This window comes from Mustela nigripes, chromosome 17 (genome assembly GCF_022355385.1).
Source record: "Mustela nigripes isolate SB6536 chromosome 17, MUSNIG.SB6536, whole genome shotgun sequence".
Lineage (NCBI taxonomy): Eukaryota > Metazoa > Chordata > Mammalia > Carnivora > Mustelidae > Mustela > Mustela nigripes.
Window position 1 is genome coordinate 50,443,581 of NC_081573.1, and position 26,180 is coordinate 50,469,760.

General features: G+C 45.4%; 1 protein-coding gene across 9 annotated transcripts in view; it reads left to right on the forward strand.

The window, feature by feature from the left end:
• The first annotated feature begins 6,167 nt into the window (after window positions 1–6,167).
• Window positions 6,168–26,180, forward strand: part of WWOX (WW domain containing oxidoreductase) — a 955,527-nt gene continuing 935,514 nt past the window's right edge. For all 9 annotated transcript variants that reach the window (XM_059382580.1, XM_059382581.1, XM_059382578.1 and 6 more), the window contains exons 1-4: window positions 6,168–6,618; window positions 12,602–12,666; window positions 13,042–13,099; window positions 13,530–13,708. In XM_059382580.1, the coding sequence (XP_059238563.1) occupies window positions 6,512–6,618; window positions 12,602–12,666; window positions 13,042–13,099; window positions 13,530–13,708 (409 nt within the window). In that variant the 5' untranslated portion in view covers window positions 6,168–6,511. The remainder of the gene's footprint in view (window positions 6,619–12,601; window positions 12,667–13,041; window positions 13,100–13,529; window positions 13,709–26,180) is intronic.

A 26,180-nucleotide genomic window follows, 5' to 3' on the forward strand; every position in this document is an offset into this window, starting at 1 on the left:
CATTTAGGAATCATAGGTTGCCCTGTGCTTGGCACTATGCTGAATGCTTTGGAGTCATTGCCTTTTTTCTTTGTTCCTTTTTTTTAATGTCCCCTTCTTCTGGTGTATTTACGTGTGCACATCTGGCAGGATCTGGGGTGACTCTTGGGCTCCAGGGTCTGAAATCTTTGGAAGAATTCGTTTGCAAGATTGCAACAGCCATGGATCAGAGCAACATCTTGGAAGCTTTGGCCACCAAAACAGGACACTCCAGGCCGGTGGCGGAACGCTTTACACGGAATGGACTCCTCGCCACGGGTTTTAAGTGACTGGGGGGCAACACGCTGCCTCCCGTGCAGTTCATTCTCCTCGGGTACTGTTCATTCTCCTCGCTGGGGGCAGAGAGTAGCCAGGAATGAAATTAAGCTGAAATGGAATTTCGAGAATGGTGCCAAGTTAGCAGTAATATAGTAAAACTACACTGAAATTTGAGGCCTTGAAATGTAAATTAAATGACATTTCCAAATGTGAGGGTCTGATTTGGAGATGTCACTGCAGTAGAAATGTGCTCAGCAGGGGAGAGTGCCTAGCTGTGTGGCCTAGAGAAAAATGAGCCTTCCTGCTTAGGCCTGAAGACTCTCATAAGAAAACAAAATCACTCTTAATGCTCAGGGAATCAAGTTCTGTCTCTTTAAAGCAAATGTGGCAGGAGGTTAACAATGAGTGTGTCTAGGTCTGTGTGTTCGGTGAGATGGTGATATGGACATTCATTGTACTTGTCTCAACTTTTCTCAACGTTTGAAAAATTTCATAATAAAACGTTGGGAGAATGGAATAAACTAGATCACCATAAATAAATAAAAGTAGAACAGATACAGTGTCCTAGAAAATAAAAAGACAGCACTTTCAATAAAAACACAGCTTTATGAACAATTCACTTCTTTTACTTTTTTTTTCCCTCATTTTCTCATGGAGGAACAAAAACCCTTGGGCACCCCAGTACTGAGGACGCTCTATTCTAGAAAGATAGCACACAGGAGAATGTTGGTAGAGAGGATGAGTTTGGGGCTAGACTTCTTGTCTGGATTCTAATGCCAGAGCCTGCTAGCTCTTGTTCACTGAGTGACCACGGACAAGTTACTTAAATTCTGTGTGCCCCAGTTTCTTCATCTGTAAAAACAGGGGTAGTAACAGAATAAAGAAAGTTGGTAATTGACATGAGCTGAGTTCGGTTCCAAAGATAATTACAGGAAACCCTACCACAAGAACTCACCCTAGTCTCTGTATACCTGTACATCTTGGTTCAAACTTCTCTTAAAACCCTCAAACCATAGTTCTCTGCGTGTCTGTAAGTCTTATCTGAATTGATTTGGTTTCTGACTGCAAGGGATGTTTCATTTTTCGTTTCTTTTTTTTTTTCTCAGACACATGACATAACTTTTTCCTTACTCATTGTGTGTTCGAATGAATCTGTGAAATCCCAACACACCTGCCTATGTAAGGCCACACTGACCAGAGGGAGTTTTCTCTGGGAAGCCTGTTCAGTATTCTTCCTCACTGGTTACCTTCCACGAGAAGTTTGTCAGAGGAGCCAGGAGGCTTCTCAGGTCTCATAAGCATACTGCGTTTGGCACCAACACAGAAAGGTTAATGTCCCATAGTTTGGCTATTGTGGACATTGCTGCTATAAACAATATATACACAATGGAATACTATGCAGCCATCAAAAGAAATGAAATCTTGCCATTTGCAACAACGTGGATGGAACTAGAGCGTATCATGCTTAGCGAAATAAGTCAAGCAGAGAAAGATAGCTATCATATGATCTCCCTGATATGAGGAAGTGGTGATGCAACATGGGGGCTTAAGTGGGTAGGAGAAGAATCAATGAAACAAGATGGAATTGGGAGGGAGACAAACCATAAGTGACTCTTAATCTCACAAAACAAACCGAGGGTTGGTGGGGGGGAGGGGGGTTGGGAGAAGGGGGTGGGGTTATGGACATTGGGGAGGGTATGTGCTTTGGTGAGTGCTGTGAAGTGTGTAAACCTGGCGATTCACAGACCTGTACCCCTGGGGATAAAAATATATGTTTATAAAAAATAAAAAATTAAAAAAAAAAGTTAATGTCCCAAAGACTGACGACTTCCGTTAGAGCAAATTTACAGAATTGTTGGGTTGTTTGTGTGTTTGAGGCGGAGGGCAATGACCATCATCGCAGTAATGGTAGGAACTAAAAAAAAAGTGGGTGGGGGTAGGGATGGGGTGTATGGGGTGCCTGGGTGTCTCCCTCTGTTAGGCGTCTGCCGTCAGCTCAGGTCCTGATCCGGGGGTCCTGGGATTGAGCCCTGTTGGCTCCTTGCTCATCTGAGAGTCGTCTTCTCCCTCTTCCTCTGCCCCTCCCCCTCCACTAAGACCCTGTTTCTCACTTTCTCTCTCTCTCTCAAATAAATAGATAAATAAATGAAAATTTAAAAAAAAAAAAAAAAAAGGAAGCAAAATGTAGCCCTGGGGATGTTCCACTAAAGCTTGTGTCCACCATGTAAGTAGCGCCAAATTGCTTTTAGCATCCACTTGCCGATCTGTGTGCATCCATTTACTGTGTAAATGCTCTCTCAAAGACAAAAAGAGTTCAAACGTAGAAATGCTGGTCAGGAATTGGTCTTTAGCCTTTCAAATTGTGGGCACATAGGGCCATCTGGTGTGCAGTTGTATAACCACACACTGGATTTTTTAAAAATCTCCTCACTATCCATCAGTGGGACTTAGTTGGCTTATACAAAAGCAAACCATTCTTTAGGCTCTCTTAGGGGGAAAATATTGAGGACCTTGGCTCATTCTCAAACTTAAGGCTCCTCAAACCTATGACAATCTATACACCATATAGAGCTCACCCTCTTACAGATCCTTATAAGACCAACGTCAAAGCCACGTGTAAGCTAAAGTTCAAGGGGCAAGAACTGGCAGTGCACAGACGAGGCCAGTAAAGAGAGAGCAGGAGAATGTAACTTTGGAGCAGAGAGTGGGGAGTGAGGGACCATGAACTCCACAACAGGGAAAAAAAAAAAAAAAAAGAGCCTATCCTTGAGCTCCCTAAGGTCCTGATAACATTCTAATTTAGCTCATGCGCACCCTGGATATAAACTTTTGCTTAAGTCTCTGTTGCTTGCAATCAAATAAGCACTATTAAAACAATATCAGTTTGAATGAAGCCAAAAGACAGGAAACCCTAAAATCTGGCATGCCTATCTTCATAAGTCCTCAAATGCCTTTGTGTCTTACTCTTTTAATCTTCTGATAGAAGCCACAGATAAAAAGTAGGAAGAGAGGAATAAAATTAGGTCTTCATAACCATTTGGGGCCATTATTGGTGTCTGGGCCACTCAGCCAGATTTCTGTCCCCCCATGGGTCTCAACTCTGGAGTGACTAGGAATTGAAGAAACATGTGCCCTCAGACAGTGCTAGAGAATTGGTAGCCTGAACCAGCAGGGTCTGAATACCACCTTGTGAATCATTGGCCGGGAAGGGTCTTTTCAACATATTAAATACATCCAGCATTTAATTTATGAGTTAGTAGTTTTCTGGCTTACTGTCAATGTAGATCAGTGTTCTCCAGTGAGGGCACAATTGGCAACATCCTGGAGACTTGTTGGTTATTACAGCTGGTGGGGGGCACCACTGGCATCTAGCAGGTTGAGACCAGATACGCTGCTCAGTATACTACAATGCACAGGGCATGACCCCACACCCCTCCACTCCCACCGGGAACAAGGAATTATCTGGTGCCAAATGTCAGTAGTGCTGAGGCTGAGAAACCCTGATGTTTGTAGCATCACCTGTTCGAGGGAATAGTTTAAGTGGTAGGAAGAGCAGAGGGTTCACCTAGAAGTTGTGACTATTAACAAGGGGACCACTAGCAAGTTTTGGGGAAGATACCATGCTTGTAGTCTGATGCTGAGTCCTAGAGAACAGGTGCCCAGAGAGGTTCTGGTGAGGGCAACCAGGGATAAAGCTAAGCAGTCCATCCTTGAGCAGAGCTATAGATTATGATTGGAAAGACTAACACTCCTCAGCTTGATTCTGTTTGATTCCATTTATTCCCCACCCCATTATTTGGGGTCACTGTGACCTAATCTCTATTTATATCAAAACAATAAATTGTCTTGTGTTGGAGGCTACGGCATGGTTGGAGTTGTGGATCAAACCAGGCCCTGACTTTTTTCTCCTTTAAAGTCCAGACACCTTGATAAGGGGTTAAGGACAGGAAAGTTAAGAGTAACACTGAGAAAGTGTCTGTGCTATGTGTCGTGTGCTCGCCTACGTGACTTCCCACACGCTCTCCCTACTGAAGGGACTAATGTGGTCAGGGTCATGAATTCTTAGTTGGTCCTTGTTGTTCCTGTACCTCGCATAACCCGCTGGCTGGTTGATTGTCTTGCTGATGGCATTAGACGTGACTACCTGGCATCATGAGGTTTGCTTGTAGTTAATGTAAACTTGTTTTAGGAACTTGCGGTCATCTGACTAGATACTGATGTATTCCTCCTTCTATTGTGATCTGCCTCATAAATGCTTGTAAGATGTGGAATAAAATCGGAACTGTTGGACATCCTTCTCAGTGCTCCTCCTGCCCCCATCTCTTTGTCTCTTAATTTCTTTTCACCATCCTCTTATCCTTACGTTCCTGGTAGATTTGTCGCGCCGGCCGTGACAGGCTTGGGTGACAGAGACAAGGGGTTAAGTTGGAGTGAGCAGAAGAGCAGCATATTAATAAATTAAACTTATTTACATGTATATGGGTTGGAGAGTGATGTTTTCATAGGTCTGAGATGCCATAGAGGCCTGTTAAGACTAAAATATATTTTCATTACGTTAGCTTTCAGTTGGGGACCTTCAAAGGAAAGCAATCTCTTCTCTAAAAAGCATGCAGAGCAGGAATCCCAAAGCATTATCAATTTCAGGACTTGAAGGTAAAAAACAACACAGCTCCCTGCCTCCCCACACCCCCACCTATTTAAATATTTAAAAAATGTTTAAAAAATCAAAGATACATAACTTTTGAGATGGAGGCTTGCATTTTTCTGAGACGTAGGCCACGGGAATCCTGGTTGGTAGACTTCCCTTCTGAAACTTCTGCAAGTTTCTAGTTGGGGAATGTTTTAGAAAACAGCTTAGGCAAAACTAAGTTAAAGATACACTTGAAGTTTTTGCTTTTCTTAAGATTTTATTTACTTGACAGAGATCACAAGCAGGCAGGGAGGCAGGCAGAGAGAGAGAGAGAGGAGGAAGCAGGCTCCCTGCTGAGCAGAGAGCATGACTCGGGGCTCAATCCCAGGACCCTGAGATGACGACCTGAGCCGAAGGCAGTGGTTTAACCCACTGAGCCACCCAGGCGCCCCTACACTTCCAGTTTTGACACAGGATATTGATAGCATACTTGCAGGTGCTTCACTTTGTAAATTGGGAGTTTGTTTTAAACCAGGTTGAGTTATAGAGGGCGAAACCTACCAAATCACATTGACTCCTTAATTTATTTCATTCAGTGAACTTGCAGGTCTAGGCATTTCACTAAATGCGAGCAACACAAAGAGGCACAGAAGATGTGGTGCTCTGTCAGTGTAGTCAGGAGCAGGCGGGTAAGTGGGTAATGGTGGGGCAGCAGTATCGTCTCGGCTGCCAGTTAGTCCCCTGCTCTTCTTTCTTCTAACTGCTCACCTCACGGAGGTGTCGGGTCTAGGAAAGAGATAGTCTATGAACCCTTGGCCCGAATTAAGCTGTTTAGAAACGTTCGCCCCTTATTTATGAACAGAATCGTGCCGCGGCTGCGAGCATCTTCTCCAAGACGTGGCTGTTAGAAGGTGCGGGAACTTTGATTTTTCACGTTCCCACGTTTTATAACGTTCACAACAAAGCGTCTGAGTCAGCCTGGGTGATGGGAAGCTCTGGAATCTCTGAGTAGGAGCATCCGGTCTTCATAACGTTCTGAAAGACCGAGAGGCCAGAGCCTAGAAAACCAGTGCCCGCATCCCTCATTTCTGCTCCGCTCTGCATGCCTGCCGGGCCTGGCCTACATTTCCCAGGATGCTCATTTGCAGGAGCTCCAGCAGGATTGGTCAGAACAACGCGGAAGTAATTACGGGTCGCTCAGCAACGGGCGGAGTCCTGGACCAGGACTGGAGGCCCACGCCCCTTCCCTAAGGCCGGGAGGTGGACGAAGCTCAGCTCCATCTCCAGGGTAACGGAGCGTCCGCCGGCTTTTACTTCCAGCCGAGCGGCAGTACGCTCTCCCTCTCGGGCTTTCGCCCGTTCTTCCCAGGCCCCGCCCCTTTTACGCCCGCAGCGGCGAAACGCGGGAGACCTGATTCTAGCTCCCGAGTCCTCGGAGCGGCTCGGGGCGGCGCAGTGCGCAGGCGCGAGCGTTTGGGTCTGGCCGCGCGCGGCGCTTGGTTGAAGCCCGAGTGAGTTCCTGGGCGCGGAGACCCGGCAGCGGGCGACCGAGAGAGTAGGAGACCGAGCGCCTCCTCGGCCGTCATGGCAGCCCTGCGCTACGCTGGCCTGGACGACACGGACAGCGAGGACGAGCTGCCCCCGGGCTGGGAGCAGAGAACCACCAAGGACGGCTGGGTTTACTACGCCAAGTAAGGGGCCGCCGGGGGGCCGCCGGGCCTGGGACGCACCTGGAGGGGGCCGCACCTGGAACCCTGACGGCCTCACGTGCCCGGGACCCCGCGCCGCCTGCCGTGCCACCTGCGCGCGGAGGGGCTCGGGCCGGCGCTCCCGCTCGGCGAGGCCGCGCGAAGTGGACGCGACCGTTCGAGAGCTTCCTCAGGCAGGCTCCCAGGGTCCCGAGGAGGGGTCGGCAGCCTTTCTGGGCCCTGGGTCCTGCGGGGTGTCACCTGGCGGCGCCCCGGCGCGCCCTCTGCTGCTCAGAGGCGGCGCTGCACGGTGCCATGGGCCCGCAGGCCTTACTCCTTCATCCAGAAAAAAAAAAAAAAAAGAAAAAAAAAATCAAGAGAAAAAAAGGAAAAAAAAAAAGCCAGTGCCCAGCTCCCTCCTCCTCGGGGTTCCTGGTCAGGGAGCTAGGAGTATGTATTTTTTAAAATAAATGTCCTAATATTTATGTGTATGTGTATATGCATATATACCTTGGCATATATAGTAGAACTCCAGTAATTCCTGGCAAACTTTTGGAAACACCAGCAGACCCTTTCTCCCTCCCCTTACTGTGCGACTTGGGGCCGTTGAAAGAACTCTCAGTCACCGCTTTTCCACCCGTAAAATGGGTTGACAGAATTTTAATTCAGACATTGTACCTAAAACACTTAGCGTAGATCTGATAAGTGCTCTGCTCAGCAACTTAGCTTTTCTTGCTCTCTCTGCAGCCGTGACAGCACCTCCTAAGCCTCATTAGAAGCACCTGTCGATGGTCCTACATCTAGAAATCAGAGACCTTCATGCGGCAGACACCCAGCGTGGGGAATCTGTATTGTATAGGCTTTTCCCGTAGGGCAGGTTATCATTTGGCTTTGAGAAGCAGGGTTGTAAATTAGTGATTTTCAGCAGGTGGAAAGCTTAGAAAATACTTTTTCCTTGGTTCCTCCTTCAGAGATTCTCATTCAACTGGTTTGGGCCCTTCCCGCCTCCACTGATATGTTGTAAGATTTCCCCAGGAGATTCTAATCTACCCACAGTTGTGAGCTGCTGCTGTCTTTGGTTGCTTGGTAGAAACACAACCAGGAGGAAAAAAAAAAGAAAGAAAGATAGACCTTGTTGCGTTTATTCATTCAAGACACACTGGGGTTCTACCACATGCCAGGCTCTTTGCTGGCTGCTGGTTACACTGAGATAAATAAGACCCACTTGTCAGCCGGTCTTGTATGGCAGAGTGACATGTGGCTAGTTCAGTGCAGTGTGTGGCTAGTGAGCAGCAGCTAGCTAATGTGAGGCCTGCGTGAGGAGGTGGGGAGCACCTCGGAGGCTTGGGGAGAGTTGGCACGTGAGCCGGGCCTCAGCAGGAGTAGAAGTGGGCATGTTCAGGGCCAGGAGGGCAGCCCAGGCAGAGGAGACAGTGGAGGCCTCTCTCTGGCCCATGTGCTGGAGCAGGGCTGGGAAGATTGAGGCAGCCGAGGAAGGCCCCGGGTGTGGAGGCCCTTCTGTGCCTCATGGAAGAGCTGGGGCTCCATCGTCAGGACCCAAGGGTCCACTGAAGGCTTGGAGCCAGGGAGTGCCATCGGATTTATATCTTTCGAAAGCCACACTCGCTGTTACCGCTGCCTGGAGATCCATGTGCCCGGTTCCTGGAGAGCTATATGAAGGGCTCTGTCATCTCCCAGACCCGAGACCTGCCCCTTATCCTCGACCGCTGCACCCTCCTCCCAGCATCTCGTTAGTTATCTGAGTCCTGGTACTTGGCCTTTTCTGTAGTCATCTTTGCCACGTTCCCTTGTTGGCACTCTGCCTTCCTCCCGCAGATTGTAAGCTTCGTGAGGGCAGGCATCTTTTCTTGTTCCCCTCTGAATCCGCTGTGCTTAGCCCCTGTGAGACCGAAGTCCCTGTGGAATGAGTGAATTAATTCCTCCAGTGAAGGGTTCCCTGGGCCTCCCTGAGCAGGTGGCATACGGGTCCCTGGAATGCAAAGGTGCTGTGGCATCCTGAAGGTTAGAGCCCCCCTCTGCCTCCTGCTTTGTGTGGGGCTTACCTTCGTTCTAGCCACTTAGCCTGGGCTCCCTGACTTCCTTTTAAGTTTGCCGGGAGCCTGGTGGTACCCTGGCTCTTCCTCCCTGCCTCCTACTTTCTGTTGAGCGGCCTTTCCCATCTGCTTCCTTCCTCGACGGCATCCAGTGTCTGGGCTCTTCTTTTCTCTAAGTAAGATCAGCACACCCCAGTCAGCACCTCCGAGTGCTTCTGGGGGATTCACGGTGCGTATATGGCCTCCGAAAAGGCTCTCCTTCCTCCCCAGTGTTGGGTCTCCAACTGGCCTGTCTGGCCCTGTTGTTTACATTGAATATAGTGACAAGTTATGGCTGGGTCCTAACTGGGGTCCCCCTCTCCAGTCCCCCCGCCCTCTGTTCTTTTTTTTTTTTTTTTTTTTTTTTTTAAAGATTTTTTTTTATTTATCTGACAGAGATCACAAGTAGGGAGAGAGAGGAGGAAGCAGGCTCCCTGCAGAGCAGAGAGCCTGATGTGGGGTTCGATCCCAGGACCCTGGGATCATGACCTGAGCCGAAGGCAGAGGCTTAACCCACTGAGCCACCCAGGTGCCCCCCGCCCTCTGTTCTTTAGCTCTCCAGGTGGAAGGATGCCTCTGACTGATCCTAACCCGGGATTCTCACCCGTCCCCCTTGATCTCTCCTGATCTACAAGCATCCTAGTCTGTCTTATTTCCACTCTGGAAGGGTCACTTGTCCTCTCTTGGGGTTTGGAAACGGTTAATGGGCTAAAAGAAGACTGCCCTCTGAGTAGTTCCTGTTCTCAGATAGTCTTGCTGCAGCAAGGCCTCCCCCAAGGACAAAGGCTGTAGCTCCCAATGAGAACCCGCTCCCTGACTCATACCTTTGCCCCCTCCTGTCGCGTGGCTTCTTTGGGCCCCTCTTGCTTTCCCATGTGACCCGTGCTGTACTCACAGACCACAAGAGCATGCATGTCCCATGGCTCCAGGGCCCACCAGGCTGGGCTTCCAGGGAGAGGATAGTCGTGCCGCTGAGGGCAGACCTGGCACCAGTGAGAACTGGTGGGCCTTTCTCCCCTCCTTGGCATGGTCCAGAGCAGCGCGTGTGCCCAAGCCAGGCGCTGGGGATGGAGGGACCAGGTCTCAGTGCCTGGGACTCTCGCCACAGTCACCTGGGCGTTCCTGGGCCCTTGAGTCCCAGCCCCCTTTACTTCTGAAGCCTGGGCACTGTGGCAGCCAGAGGGCCGGCCAGCCTTGCCTGGTCAGGAGATGGTTCCCTGGTCCACAGGCTGGCCCTCCTCACCGCCGGCTGTCTGTGTCCAAGTGAACTATGCCTCAGAACAAATTTCTGGAATAACATACTTGAAAGTGATATCCATGTAATGTGGTATGGATTTAATTTTGATCCTTTTGGTTTAAATTAAGATCACTGTTAATTATCTCTTTAAATGACAAAAAGCTTATTGAAAAAGAAAAAATAGAAGAGGGCTCTGTTTAAAGGAGAGGAAGATAACACTTTGGGGACATGTGTCATGATTTTCTGTTCATTACAAAGTCATTTTAGGTTATAATTAAGAATACTTTTTAATTAAGTTTTATATGTGGGTATTTATTTAAATTAATGCTTCTGTCTGAAAGGCACAGTTCTTAGTTTTTCACAAATGTTAACTCATTGAGTCCTTAGTAACCCCAAGGAGTAGATGCTATTATCCCTATTTTATAGATGGGGAAACTGAGGCACAGGGAGGTTAAACACCTCTTTAAGTGCACATGGCTGGTGAATGGGAAAGCCAGAACTCATGAGCATTTGGGCTCTGAAATCCTTATTACCAAATTATGTACTTTTCTCTGTGTCAGGCCTGAGGTTCACCCTCAGGGACACTGCGTCCTTCAGGGGACAGTTGGTGATGTCTGGAGACATTTTCTGTTGCCACAACTGTGGTATATTGGCATCTAGTAGGTAGATCCCGGGGATGCAGCTAATCGTCCTGCAGGGCACAGGACAGCCCCCACAGCAGAGAACCGTCTGGCTTAAATGTCAGGACTGCCAGTGGTCGGAAACCCTGACTTAGGCATTTTCTGTCAAAGTCAAAAACATGGGGATGACAATGTTTATCTTGTTTTTTTTTTTTTTAAATGTTTTTCAGGACCGAAAAAAAAAATGTTCTCAGCGAATTTTCCAACTCCTTCGGAAAGCATCTCTTCATTCCGCCCGTTTCCATTTGGGCGACTGCATAGGCCAGGCCCAGGGCTAGGTGTCTGGGCTTCAGCTGCACGGGGGGCCTGCGGGGGTCTGCGTTCCACTCCCAGGGGCACTTTGTGGATTCTTGAGGGCAGGTGTTTTTGGCTCAAAGCTCAATTTGCTGCCTGCATGTGGGATGCGAACTACTTTTAACACCAGGCAGAGGAAAATGTAAAATCACATTTGTAAACTCTTCTCGAAGAAGCATGAGGAGGAAAGCAAAGCAAAGAGCAGGAGCGGTGGATGTCATTGCCGGCGTCTGGCTTGTTTGCTCACTGTTCCTTCAGTTCGCAAGGAGAGGCAGGGCTTGTGTCCACAAGGAGCAGCTTGTCCTTCCCGGGGGCTTAGGCTCTCCCTTTTCGCAAGTAGGACTTTGTGGTGGTTGACATACGAGTAGACGTTGGACCTTGCTGCTGATACCCTGCGTTTGTACAGTGACCGCATTGTTTGCCTGTCACTGTCACAAATAGTGTGTCCCTTACCTTTCTTCCAGCAGCCCCGTGAGGTGGATATGTGGGGCCAGGGAGACTGGCTGACTGATTATAGGTGTGCGGGAGCCCAAGCCTTTGCCTCCTGAGTCCAGTGTCGACAGGGCTGTGGAACCCACCACTGAGAGTTTGCAAACAGACCTGAAGCCTGCAGTTCCCCAAAACACCTTGCTTGGCACGTGTCAAATTCTACCGCAGATTTGTGCTTTATTTGTTCTCTTTAACGTAACTGGTAGGGAAGGCATATTCAGATTTCATCATCTAGATGTCGGTGATTAATTAATATTTTCTACTTTGGCATGAGTATGTGGAGTTTTAGAAGTTCAACCTCCCCTGTGAATGCCTCTTGCAACAGCCGGCTGCTTCTCTGATGAAGTATTTTTATGTTTTTCTTGATTCTTTATCACCTGTTGACAGGTATTCTCTCGTCTGTTATTGACTGATGATTTTAATTATAACTTTATTTGCTGTTAGAGGAGATGCTGAATTTACCACAGAAATAAGACTAGTTTGTGTATTTGATTTGTTTAAAATAATAGGTAGCACTTTTGATGGTATTTTATATGTCAGGTGCTGTGTTCTGCCCTTTATATACCTTATCATAGCAATTCCTGGAGATGAGTTTTAGGATCATTTCCATTTTGCAGATAGGTAAACTGAGGCTCTGAAGTTGAGTAACTTGCAGTGAGGTGACCTATTCTAAAAGGCATTCTTAAATACCTCTTGGGAGCAATTAGGAGTCAGTGCTTAAAACACTTCAAAGTTATATCTGTGGAAAGAGTAAATACTTAAGATTAATATTATAGCTAAACGATGTCTAAATATCAGTATCATAAAGTAGACTGATGTTTGTTCATCTCTCCTGAAATAAAACGAAAACAAATGCAAAACATCTCTGGATATTCTGAGTGATTCACTAAGCTTCCTAAAGTTGACCCAAGGGGTTCCCGTCCGCTTCTCTTTCTCGTCCTCCACAGCCTGCTCACAGAGTCAGGCTTTCAGGAGATTTCCTCGGGCTGCTTCTCCTTGCCATCCAGGGAATTGGACCAGAGCATTTATGTTCTGAATATGTCTTTTCTGAACTCTGGCTTTACTTCTCTTGGGAAATAGTGTTGTTTGGGCGGGGGAGGGGGGAAGCAATGCCTTGATTAATTTTTAGTAGTGTAACCTTCATTTACTATTTTTTTGTGGAGTTTTAACTTTTTTTTTTCTTTTTTAAACAGTCATGCTGAGGAGAAAACCCAGTGGGAACATCCAAAGACTGGAAAAAGAAAACGAATAGCGGGAGGTTTGTATGTAGTTGTCATAAAGCAAAGAACCTTGCATTTAAAGCATTAATTAGATAGCAAAACTGTCAGTCAGGGGACAGACAGGTTGCTCTGTCATTTCTGGAAGGTTCTCTAGGAGGGAGCCATCAAGGAATCGGGCTCTCTTTCGGAGCTCATGGGATATGGCAGAAGGCGGCAGTGAGAGAGGGGTGGAGTGGTGAGGGTGATTTCTCTTGGGCTTTTTGTAACAGCCACAGTTGCTACACATGGCCCGAGTTGGCCCAGCATGGCTGCTGGTCGGTGGGAAGGGCTTTGGGGCAGGGGCTGGAAGGGCACGGGCCTCTGTGTGCCCCATCCCTGCCGCATGTAGACCTGTCAGTCTTCCTGTGTTTCAGATTTGCCATATGGATGGGAACAAGAAACTGATGAGAACGGACAAGTTTTTTTTGTCGAGTAAGTGTCTATATAGAAACTCAGTCATTTTGGTTTTCAGTAAAAATTTCAGTAGTAATTTTCAGTAGAAATTACAACAAATTTTACAAATTTCTTGTAAAAGTAATATACCTCGAAGCTAGAAAAATATATAGTATATAACTGTAATCTTACCAGTAGGAATAACTACTTTTAATTGTTTTAAATTTATTCTCCAAGTCTGTTTTTCTTCAAAGAAAAAAAAGGTAGGGAGTGTGCTTTGTGAATTGTGTAGGACCCTGTCCTTCTCCAGTAAAGTTTTGTGAACATTTTCTCCTGTATATATTTTTCAAGACAGTGGTGCTGAATGGCCGTGGAGTATCATTTTGTACAGATGTACTGTAATTTGTCAGCGCACCTACTGGGCATTGATGTTGTTAAGTTCCTGCGTAACTCCTCCTTTTCTCTGCAGCCATATAAATAAAAGAACCACCTATTTGGACCCGAGACTGGCATTCACGGTGGATGATAACCCTACAAAGCCAACCAGCAGGCAGAGATACGACGGCAGCACCACCGCCATGGAGATCCTCCAGGGCCGCGACTTCACCGGCAAAGTGGTCGTGGTCACTGGAGCTAATTCAGGAATAGGTAGGCCATTCCTTACAGTCGTTGTGATTTTTTCGTCCCTGCTGTCTTGAAATCCACTTGAATTTGAACTACAATGAAATCTTTTAGAGTGATTCCCTAATGTAAACATGTATTTATAGTCTTTCCTGCTACTGTTTTGTTAAGATCCTGGCCTCCTTTTTAAAACCTCACTCTTCTCGTGGAAGGCCGTGGAGGGGCTGACCTTGAATTCTCTGAGAGCTGAACACTCAGCAAAAGACTGTGGCTGTTCTTATTCAGGCATTAGAGACAACAGCTTCCGTCTAAGGGTTTCCAGCCTGGTCTGTGTGGTGTCTGGACACATTTCAGTGACCTGGGTTATTGAAACCAAAATTGATTGGTAAGGGATGGACCATCAGGAGCGACAGCCTATTCATGACTTTGGAACAAAGGATACTGCAGGTTTCAGCTGGTCACTGAGAGTATCATTTTCATTTGGTAACAGGATCTTGTTTCTCTCTAAAGTTGGGGAATTAGTCCTTGTCTTAACCTCTGGATTGACTGTTTGAACCACCAGTTTAACTGCAGTGACCGGCACAGGTGGATGGCTTCAGAGGCCGTCCTTGCTGTAGTGAACAAGGCTGCTAGAAGGAACGGGCAGAGCAGATGCTGGGGCAAGAGCTTTCCACGTGGTTTTAGTCTTACTTTGTTTTGATCCACTGACATCATCATCTGTACCTGTAAGAACCAGACTGCTTCGAGTAAGGATTTGCATCTTCAGGTTAATTTACATAGACGAAACAAAGTACACTGGGCTGTTTCTGGCAATTTCTCCCTGCCCTTTGACCCTTCGCAGCTCCCCCACGGCCCCCCTTCTTGGCCTTCTCTTTCATAAGCTTTGTCTTTTCATGCCTTCGTGCACCTCCTGCGCTGTCTCCTTTCTCCATCCTTCTTCACTGTCAGGGAACCCTTCTCGAACCTCCTCAAGCATTCCCGGCATCATCAGGGGAAGCGCAGGAGGGGAAAATACATTCTTAGAGGAACAGCTGTTGCATTGCAGAGGCTCTACGCTCTTAACAAGCAGCTGTCCCGGAGTAGAGCTCTTGACTGCACTCGTCTGAAGGCGGAGAGGCAAATGGAATTTAAAAAAAAATAATAAATAAGAAAAGGAAAGGGATTTATTTAAAACCAACTCTCAGACCTCACCCTAGGCTCAGAATATGTTCAGTCCAATTTTCTGAACTTCTGATTGGGGTGGGATTCTATATAATCATCATTGATAGAGAAACTGATGATGCTGTATTAAAAATAACGACTGGTTCCTCGGTCACTCAGGAAACACTGCATTGTGTTGGTTGCATTGACGGCTCCTCTATGAGGGTGTGGACCAATACAGTGGAGAATAGTTGAGACAAAATAAGTACTTAAGGACTAAGTAAAACATCTCTTTTTATTTAACACTCAGCTAACCAGAAAATTACCTAAAAGATCTCATTCTTTTACTCTTCCAGCAAGACAGTTTTTTCCTTTAATTAGTAAGATACATGACTGCTGGTTATGTTCTGCATAAGGGTTCCAGCTTTGTTCTGTCTGATGTCAGAGAGCGGACCTCAGATGCCCCCTAATGCCCCGCCAGAAATTGGCAGCAGCAGACTCAGGACTTTGTGATCCGGGACTAGCTGAGTTGGTTCAGAACATCCAAAGAGCTTTGTGTCGTTGGTTCTCTAATCATAAAGGGGAGGGGGTTCCGAAGCATCAAGAATAAACGTGTTATTCGATGGAACCGCTTTGAGTAAACTCCGTGTCTCTGCACTGCTCCCTGAAGCGCCTCTCAGCTTCCTCATTCTCGAAGATCTTTCCTTTCTGACATCCACAGTCGACTTGGCAGACACTGCAAGCAGGTTCTGTGGTCCAGTTGGATGGGGTGTGCCAAACCCTAAAGCTTAGAGCAGGAGGAATGTCCCGAAGGTCTGGGGCCACCGGCCCTTCCTATTCAATCTCCCGCACACTCCCGGCCGCCCCCCCCCCCCCCGCCCCCCCCCCTCCGCTCTGGCCCCTCCCTCAGAGATTGCTTGTAGCACTTCTGCTCACCCCCTACCTGCTCCTCTCTTGGGAAGTATAGGTCTTGGTGGGTGTGGAAGATTTTTATTCTTGATTTTTGAAACAATACTGCACTGAAAATTCCAAGCAAGCAAATCCTTGCGAATCACTTTCAGTCTGCAGCAGTGGTTTCGGGCTTAAAGACCAGAGGCTGGAGATGGGCACGCGGCTTTTCAGTGTTGCCGAGTTCACTCTTGTATCCTGCGTGCCTGCCTTAGAAAGTGTCCTTGCCCAGGTAGGCTGTGGCTTCTAGATAAAGTCCTTCCTTCTCCTGGACTATGAAACATGTCCATTTATAAATTGCAGTAACCGCTTTTCTGCCCATTTCAGATGAAGTAACTGAATGCAGAGTGAATCGGGCGCCTTCACTTCCAGGACGTGCGGGCGCTCGGGAGTCATCTTCTTCCCGAGCTTTAATAGTGCTGGTGTCCACTTTTCCTTTTGCCGCTCACAGGAGCCTGATTTCTGTGTAGTAGCTGTTCAGCCTTTAGCCTTGTGGACGTCTCTTCTCTTTGAAATAGAGTGGGCTGCCACAGAGCATACCAGTACTTACTGGCATGGTGGCTCTAAGGCTAAAAACGTAGGTAACCTGGTTTGCTTTGCAAAGGCTGATTTATAAACCCGGCGTTCCCAGTAATTATTTTTAATTTTTAAAATTCTCTACAGGCATTGCTTTGTTGGAATGGCTGTCAGTGAGGCTGTGTCCGCGGTGGGAGGGGAAGGTCAGGTGGTAAGAGGGGACACCTCCCTTGATGAGCTTCAGTGTTTAATTAGGATGCTTCCCCCCCCCCCCCCTGATGTGACCTCTGGGCAGATGTTGTGTTACTGTCTTCCTCGTCTGGCTGTAAGTGATTGGAAGCTGTAGTTAGAGTTTTCAGTAGTTTGTGGTACTAAGGCAGTTAGAGGAATTCCCACTTAATTCAGGTCAAAAAGATCAGGGTGATTCAGGAAGATAGAAGGATTCTGAGGAGATGTCAGAATAAAGCGTTAGGAGTTCATGAAATCTTTGTTTTTACACTTAAATTCTGCAACTAGTTATTGCTGTTGTTTGGCTGTCTGGATGGGGGGTTGGCAGACACTGGCTCATGGGCTAAATCAGACTGTTGTCTGATGTTGTAACTAAAGTTTTATTGGAACATAGCCACGCCCATTTATTTCCATTTATTTCTGTGGCAGTTTTTATGCTTTCAGCAAAATTGAGTAATTACGGTGAGATGGTATGGTCTGCAAAGCCTAAAATACTTAACTATCTGGCCCTTTATAGAGAAGGCCCCTGCATTAGAGGATGTAATCTCTTTCAAAGTAAGATCACCCCAACATTCTCTAAAGTAGCCCCAATTTAGATAACATTTAGATAAATTCGATGCCCCAGGCCACAGGAAGCTTTTGGTGGCGCACTCTGTGTAACTGTTAGGGACATCCCACCAGTGGCTTGCACTGCTTGCTTCAGCTCTGTCCCCTTCTTTAGGGAGCTGTAAACATTCACATGTCGCCTCCTCAGAAACTAACACTTCTCCCCTTGACCTCTGTTCAACCAGTGTTCTAAACCCGAAGACCTTTATAGATTGAGAGCTGTAGCTTGGACCGCTCTCTGGAGATCAGCATCTCAGTATCCAGGGGGAAGTCATCTCTTCACCCAAACTTCTGCTAGCAAATCCAGGAGGCCCGGAACCTCACAGTCCCGACTGCTAACCAGTAGAGACGAGGGAGGAACTGATTTCTGTCTGTGCTCAACGTAGCATGGAGCAGGAAGGGGGCAGGTGTGTTGCGACTCTGGACTTAGCGACTTGCGTGATGGCTCTGATTTGGTGAAAATGAGTGGACACGGATTGAACCATTCTTTACTGGGGATAATATTAAATACAAGCCTTGCCAGAAAGTCTCGGGAGAGGGACTGTTTTAGGTTAGGCCATTTCCCATCATGGAGGATCCCATAACTATTTTTCTAGACTTAGCCTGTCAGTTGCACTGATTTGTCTCTGTATTTAAATAGGTGAGTAGAAAGTGCTGCTGGCTTGCATCCGAGGGCTGACAGGTGCTCATCAAAGGCAGGATTCTTCTCATGAGGGGTTAATTGAATGCCTCAGTGTGGGACAGCACCTACCCTGTTGATGGTCTCCTGTTAGCAGGGCCTTTTGTTGGAATTTACAGTCTGTCGCAGCGGGCATACAGAATTACCATCACATTTACGGAGTGAAATCGAGGTTTCGTCAAATGTCCATTTAAAGACTAGTAACAAGGGGTGCCTGGCTGGCTCAGTCGGTAGAGCATGTGACTCTTGATCTCGGGGTCATGGGTTTGTGTCCCACATTGAGTATAGAGATTACTTATACAAAAGTTTTTAAAGAAAGGAAAGTAAGAAGTATGAGCAAATTAAATATTTTCAGTGTAATGTTTATTGGCAATGATGATAAAACTTTATCCTTGCGGTCTTAAACCACCAGTGCTTACAATTTGACTTTTAAATCCCTCTCAGGATTTATTCAGGATGAAAAATTCCTTTGGCCTTTTGACCCTTCCTATCGCTGGGCTGCATCAGTGTCATGACTTTAGATCTAGGATAGCCTGGTTTGGTTTCGATTTTTGAGCCAGAGGACCCATTACCAGGAACAGAACTTTTTTCCCTGAACAAATACAAGCTGGCCACTTGGGTCTATACCAGTGAAATGTATTTTAGGACCGACACTTCATTTTCTGGTATTTTTGTAATGTAATCCCCTTGCTAAGTTTTATTACATAGATTCTAATTGTGTATATTTATTTAAACATCAGAATTGATATCTTTTAAACATAAAATGTACATGCTCAAGCATGGCAGTTACCCCTAAATTTGTTCTCCTTGAAACAAAATGAAGGTATCAGATTTCCTTGTAGGAATCCCAAAATGATAGTATAATGTTGAAATTGCTTTTTTTGGCTTTGCGAGCCCATTTTTTAAAGCTTGGGGTCTTGTTCCTAAATCATGTATTTAAATTATAGCATGAAACGTAGTTACCGTGTTCTTTTATCCTGCTAATGACCACCATGATGAATTCAGATCTGGAGTAAATTCTACCTGTTCTGCAGTAATACAGGAAGAGTGCTTTTCTTTATGTAGAGGAGTGTCTTCATTCTTAAGATTTTTAAAGATTTTTTTTTTTTTGACGGACAGAGATCACAAGTAGGGGGAGAGGCAGGCAGAGAGAGGAGGAAGCAGGCCCCCTGCTGAGCAGAGAGCCTGATGCAGGGCTGATCTTAGGACCCCAGGATCATGATCTGAGCCAAAGCCAGAAGCATTAACCCACTGAGCCACCAGGTGCCCCCATTCTTAAGATTTTTAAACCCACACTTCAAAATGAGGAGCTTCCTTTATACTTTCAGTTCTTTGCTCTCTTTTCCATACCTAGTGTTACTAAATTTTGCCTTCTATCCTAAACTATGTGTTGACCTTTTTTTTTCCCCCTCTCAGTAATTCTAAAAGATCCCATAAATCTGAGGCCATAGGCTACCTTACAGTCATTTTCTTGGTCAAAACCTGCTCATACGGGATCATTACACTTGGGATCCTGATGCCTGATGGCAGTTTCCTTTCTGATTGTCAACAAGACTCAGAATAATGGGATCTTGGCATTTATCTTCTTTTTAAGAACCTGTGCTCGTTAGTAGAAGGAAAATTTCTAGAAGTAATCTAAATAACCTTTTGGGGATATATTAAATTAAGAATATTTGTGACCAGTGGGGCACCTGGTTGGCTCAGTTTCAGTTCAGGTCGTGATGTCATAGTACTGGGACTGAGCCCTCTGCTGCTCCACGCTCGGCAGGGAATCGGCTTGAGACTCCTTCTCTGTCCCTCGGCCCTCCCTTAGCTCACTTGCTTTCTCTCTAAAATAAGTAAATAAAACTTAAACCCCAAAGCTCCAAACATTTGTGACCACTCTTTTATGCTAGAATATATCCGTATATTACAAGTAAAAATTTAAAAATTATTTTGTTCTGAGATGCTCTTGAGATTTTTGGCAGTATTGGAAAAAGTCCTGGAATGATACTACCTAAAACTGAAAATTAGTACCTTATGAATTAAGCAACCATTTTGCAGTTCAATATTCTTAGACATTGAATATCCATGGAGATTGTGTGGTCTGGTTCAGAGTACATGGAATTGAATATTTGTGGAAACCTTAAGAGTATCAGAAAAGGTGCTCCTGGGTGGCTCAGTTGGTGAAGCATCTGCCTTCAAGGTCAGGTTGTGATGTCAGCGTCTGGCTCCCTGCATCAGGGAGTCTGCTTCTCCCTCTCCCCCTCCCCATCTTCCTACCTGTGCTGTCTCTCTCTCTCTCTCTCTCTTTCATATAGTAAATAAAATCTTTTTTTCTCATGTTCAGTTAGCCACTGTATACCGCATCATTAGTTTTTGATGTAGTGTTCAGTGATTCATTAGTTGCTTATAACGCCCAGTGCTCCTCCCCACTCTGCCCTCCTTAATACCCTTCTCCTGGTTACCTCATTCCCTCAGTCCCCTCCCTTCTGTAACCCTCAGTTTGGTTCCCGGAATCCAGAGGTTCTCATGGTTTGTCTCCCTTCCTGATTTCTTGCCACTCAGTTTTCCCTCCCTTCCCCTGTGGTCCTCTATGCTGTTCCTTGTGTTCCACATATGAGGGGGACTATATGATAATTGTCTTTCTCTGCTTGACTTACTTCACTCGGCATCATCCCCTCCAGTTCCATCCATGTCGATGCAAATGGTGGGTATGCATCCTTTCTGATGGCTGAGTAATATTCCATTGTTTGCTGCTTCTCCTTCTGCTCCTCTCCTTGCTCATGCTCTCAGACTCTGTCTCAAGTAAATAGTAAATAAAATCTTAAAAAAAAAAAAAGTATCAGTGAAGTTATGTATCCAAAGGAAGAGACCAACTGAAATATTCTAATGACCCTCATCATTGGTAATCACATATAAAAATCATTTAAATAAGTATATATAAGTATATATATGTATAATGCTATATAAATTATATATATGTATCTGATTAGAGCTCATGCTTGTCGTATGAGAAGAGTTGAACTTCACACTTATATGTAGGTTTAGGATTTCATTGATTAGGGTGACTGTATAATGAAGGGATTGTGGAAGCCCTTGTTCAGTGACAGAATGGTTCAAGATCATCATTTAAAGTGAATATCTAAAAAATAAGACTTTTACCCTGATTTGAGATTACAGGTATGAAAATCTGGAAATTATTTTATGTAATATCCAATTCAAGTAGTTAGATCTTCCGGTTTTACTAGAGTAGCATAGCCGTGGTCCTGAGAAGTTAGCCCGAGAAAGGTATTCCTACAGTTCTACCTTCCCTCCGCTAGAGGGCTCTGTTGCTCCGTGGTACAGTCAAACAAAAGCCCTGGTGTCTCAATATAGTTTTCTTCCTCAGCTGGTCTTGCTTTCATTTTTTTTGAAATAATGCCTTTTACTTTCCTAACATATCTTTTAGGCCTTGTACTTCTTGGTGAAATAGTTCAAACTGAAGACCGTTAGCCAGTGTCATGTTTGTTTCTTTTTCCTTTTCTCTCTCTCTCTCTTTTTTTTTTTTTTTTTTTTTTTTGGTTTTTGGTTTTTGTATAAAATGCCAAGGGTGAAGAGATCCCTTTAATAAAAAGGTCCATTGTATTCAGGGAGCAGCCTGTTCTGCCAAATTACACAAGGGCATGTGTTTTTGTGACATTATTGGTTTTGAGTGTGCTGGCCTATCAATAATGTGGTTTTATTTTTCCCCCTAAGTGGAAATTGTAATATTTAAATATTAATGCCTCTGTTTAAGGTTCATTTAGAATGCCTTGGTGATCTTAGAATTTATTTGAAGAATATAGAGTTTCCTTGCCCCTGCCACCCTAGCCTCACCCAGCATTATATAATTTGTTTGTAATTAGACTGTTTATTAATGATGTGTTTTTGTACTAGAAGGAAATGTGTCCTTTTGGACTCAGTATGTGTTTCTTAAATCAGAGAGGCCCTATGAAACCAAATACTTAATATGAAGCAAGTAGCCAGTGTTCTGTGCATACAAGATCTTAAGGGGTGTGATTTTTATTTTGGCTCAATAACTAAAGTTTGAGGCAACCCATTAATTGCATGCTTCAGCTCTCAAACAGAAATTTGGCCCAGGAAAGGAAACACTTTTGGCTTTATAGAGCTGCTTATTTTCAAATTTTCAATGGGGACTGGATAAATACGCTATGTTACATACTTTTATTTGTATGGTGCGTTTTTCTCAGCAGCTTGTTTTTTCTCTCCTGAAAACGAAAGAACCTTGAAAGCCTTGTTGAATATACTTGTAACATCACAAAACGATTTCGCCAGGTTAAAGATATCTTGGTCATCCGTATGCAGATGTGTCTGTTGTTTGTCAAATAAAAACTGTTAACATGAGATGGTTATCCTGGGAATTATTACAGATTTCGTAATAAAAGGCATGCTGCCAGTTGAAACCCTGTGGACCCTCGCATTTTCCGTACGATGCGGCCCATGTGCTTTCCCGCCCTTATGGCAGCCTGTCCACAAACTATTGAGACACCCGTCCTTAGCGTTTTCCAGAATAATCTCTGGGGGTCACCAGAAGGGCCTTTTTACAAAGCTCTCTTGAATTGAAGTCTCTGGTAGATGGGTCGGAATTCCAAAAGCAGGGGTTTCTTGCCTACATTTTTTATATTCCTTTGGCTTACTGGATAACTCTACATGTCCTGATCTGTGCAAGCCCAACTAAATGAGCTGAAGAGGAAGTGTCCTCTTACCTAACGACTCGTGTGACATGGTCGGAATCTAGATGTTTCACATCTGTGAGCTAGTTGTTCTTCAGGAGTGCTGCTCGGTGTTCTGGGTCCTCGTTGGAAGCCACGTTCCCATCGTGCTGTCTCTGAAAGCAAATCAGGGTTTCCTAAGTGGACTCGGAGAAGATCTAAGATTGTGTGCTTGTGCAGTCGAGAGCAGGGGAGAACGGGAGAGAGTGTTTGTGTGCGTGATGTGGCGGCGGCGACGGGAGGAAGCGCATGTTCCAGCGCTTTTCATGTTTCTCGAGGGTTGAGGGAAGGCTAGCAAGGTGGTGGGAGTTAGGCCTTTCTTGGGACGGAATTATCTCTTACAAAGAGGACCAAAATCGGAATCAAAGCAGTTTCTTGTGTAGTTGTTGAGAAATGAAAGTGAAAACTAATAGGATATTTTTCCTTTTCACTCTTACCTGTAAAATGTACTTAATTATTCCAAATTGGTACGTATTGATTACTGTCATGTTCTCTCATATCGACAGCTCTTTAGAATTCACAAAGATTTGGGACGCCTGCGTGGCTTAGTTGGTTGAACATCTGCCTCGGGATCAGGTCATGATCTTGGGGTCCTGGGATTGAGACCAGAGAGAGTCTGCTTCTGTCCCTCTCCACACTCCCCACCCCTGCCAGCCTGTGCTCTCTCTCACTCTTAAATAAATGAAATCTTTAAAAAAAAAAAAAAAAAGAATTCAAAAAGATTCCACATAGGTCTGTCTTATCTCTCACCCCAGTGTTCACAGCTGTCTAAAACTGAGTCAGAATGAAAGCACAGAGAGGTGAGGTAACATGCCTGAGATCACACAGCTCTTGAGTTGTGGGTTGCAGGACTAGAACAGAGATCTTCGGGCCCTGTGCCTGGGCCCTCTCCATTCTGCTTGCTGCCTTCTTGCTCCAAGAAATAGTGCACGGTCCTGACCAAGCTCTTCCCAAGCAGCTCATCCAGTGTGAAATCAAACTGATTTTCACACGTCTGTGAAAGCCAGCTCTGTGGCGGGCTGTGTGCAAGGTGTGGTGTCCGTAGGGAGGATTGAGGCACGTGTGATCTCTGCTGCTCGATCTGCACTGACAGTTTCTCTGCTGAATCCCTCTTTGCTGTAGTAAACTAGGTATTGGGGAAGAGTTATGGGGGGTTGGAGCTGGCATTTTCAAGCTCATATATATGCCAAGTGTTGGGCTAGGTTAGCTTTATATGCCTTCACATTTAAGTACTTTAAAATTATTTGTTATTGGTATGAATTCCTTATGAAAAACTTAGAATGTGCAGATAAGTAAAAATAAAAAGATGAACGTAAGAAAAAAAAAAACCTGACCCCAAATTCTTACCATCCAGACATAACTTAATATTCAGCACATGCGATTCTGAGCATTTTTCCCTTTCCTTCCCTTCTGTGATTTTTCTGTTTATTTTAATTTTGATTTTTTATTTTTTAAAAGATTTTATTTATTTGACAGAGAGAGACAGCAAGAGAGGGAACACAAGCAGGGGGAGTGGGGGAGGGAGAAGCTCCCACTGAGCAGGGATCCTAACTCGGGGCTCAATCCTGGGACCCCCTGGGATCATGACCTGAGCCAAAGGCACATGCTTAAGACTGAGCCACCCAGGTGCCCCTGATTTTTCTGTTTAACTGTGGAACATGACCACCTTTCCCTGCCATTAAATATTGGCAACATCTTAAGGGACTGGATGGGATTTTCTTAATACAGTGTTTACCGTTCTCCCACTGTGGCACATTTGGGTGAATTTCAGCTTTTTGTGATAGCTGTCAAATGCAGATGAACATTTTGTAATTACACGTTTGTACCTATCCATGACTCTTCTCTAGTTTTATTTCCTCAAGTGGAATTGCTGAATCAGGGGGTTTGTTCCCTAAACTTAATACCTTGATCTGTTTTTCATCGCCCCACACCCTTGGAAACATGGACTGATTTGAATGCTCTTTTGCCCCACGTCCTTGCCAGCGCTGGAGGTTAGCTGTCCTTTCTCTAAAGTGTCCCTTGCATCTGCATGTCTCTGATTATTAGTAAGATTGATCAGCTCTTCATTTGACCATATTTATTTATTCTTTTATGAATTACCTTTTTATCTTATGTTCATAACTATTGGGTATGTATTGATTGCTAATTGATTGCTTCATTCATGTGGTATAATTTAATCTTCAAAATGTCCCTTTCTCTTAGAAGTTAATTTATTTCATAGTGTCTATTACTTTTAAGTACACGTTCAATCTTGCAATCAAGAGGAAAATCATGAGGAGGGAGTTGGCCTAACTCCCGTTTGCTTCACTAAAAACTTTGAAGTGTGTGTCTTATCTGTGACACCAGCTACCCCTTCAGGCATGGGCACTGCTGCTTAGTCCCTGCGTGGAAGGAGGGAGCCCCCCAGAAGACCCGAGCTGGCCACCGGGTACAGTGGTTGAGTCCCACTGTAGCACCATGGGTGACATTTGGTTCTTTTGGTTTTGCAAATTTCCCCCAGATCTTCTGTTAATGATAGTTGCAACTCTTCAGAGCTTTTCTGTGCATTATCTCATTTGATGAGCCTGGCTCCCGCCTGGTGAAATTGTACCACTGCCGAAAATAGCTCTGCTGACAGGCCGGGGAAGCTTGATAGGTAGCGAGTTTCTATCTGGAGAGGCAGCAGGGTGCATGAGAAGAAATCCTGGCGCGGGAAGCAGACGCGACCTAGTTTCAAAACCTGGCCTCACCATGTCCCATCTGAGTGTCTTGGGGCAAGCTGTTCCCTTCTCTGAACTCTTGTTCCACAGCTATGAAACACAGCCGATACTTCTATTCTGTGAAGTTTTTGAAGATGGAACTCCAGAGTGCCTAGGGAATTGTCTGCTCAGCACTGCAGGCTCTTAATAAACTGTAGGCATCTGGGGAATGGGAGACAAGGTGATCAAGTTGCTGAAATCAATTTGGTATTTTCCTAGCTTCCTGGTTCTTGGATCCTCAAAAGGCTGCTGTGGTATCTGTGAGTTTGCCTTAAAATGACCTTTCTAAATAGTTGGTTTAGCCATTGACTTGTCTTTGGTGTGAAAGGAAACATTTGAGGTGTTTTTTGATTGGAGGTCAGATAGTTGCTTCATCCAGGAAAGAAGTATCAAGTGAGAAAGGGGGAAAAAAAAAAAAAAGACAAGTTTTTTTTTTTGTTGTTGCAGTGAAGGAAGGAAAAAGATGTTTGAAGCTCGGGGGCCCAAAGCAAGGAACACTGGTAAACCTGAAACGAATGCTTCTCGCTAACATCTTTACCAGGAGAGCGAGGCTGGAGAGTACATGTTCGCTTGAGCTTGTGGTGGTTTCTAGGAGTTCCCAGGATATCCCCTGTAAATGTCCAGCTTTGCCATCCCATTAACTTGTTTATACCAGACACCGAATCAGTATTTGAATGGAATTTTACAAGCCCTTCGACCGGAATGATGCATTTTATTGCAGACTTCTGGGTACATGTCAGAGGAGGTGGCTTTAGGTTTGGAGGAAGGTGGAGGTGGGAGGAAGAGAGTAATTCAATTCCATAATGGGCGGAATAACATCGGATTTCTCGACTTTTTTTTTTTGTTGCTGGGAGGTTTCTGCCAGTGTCTTTTGCAGAGTTGAGAAAGGGAACCTGATTTCGAGTGACTTT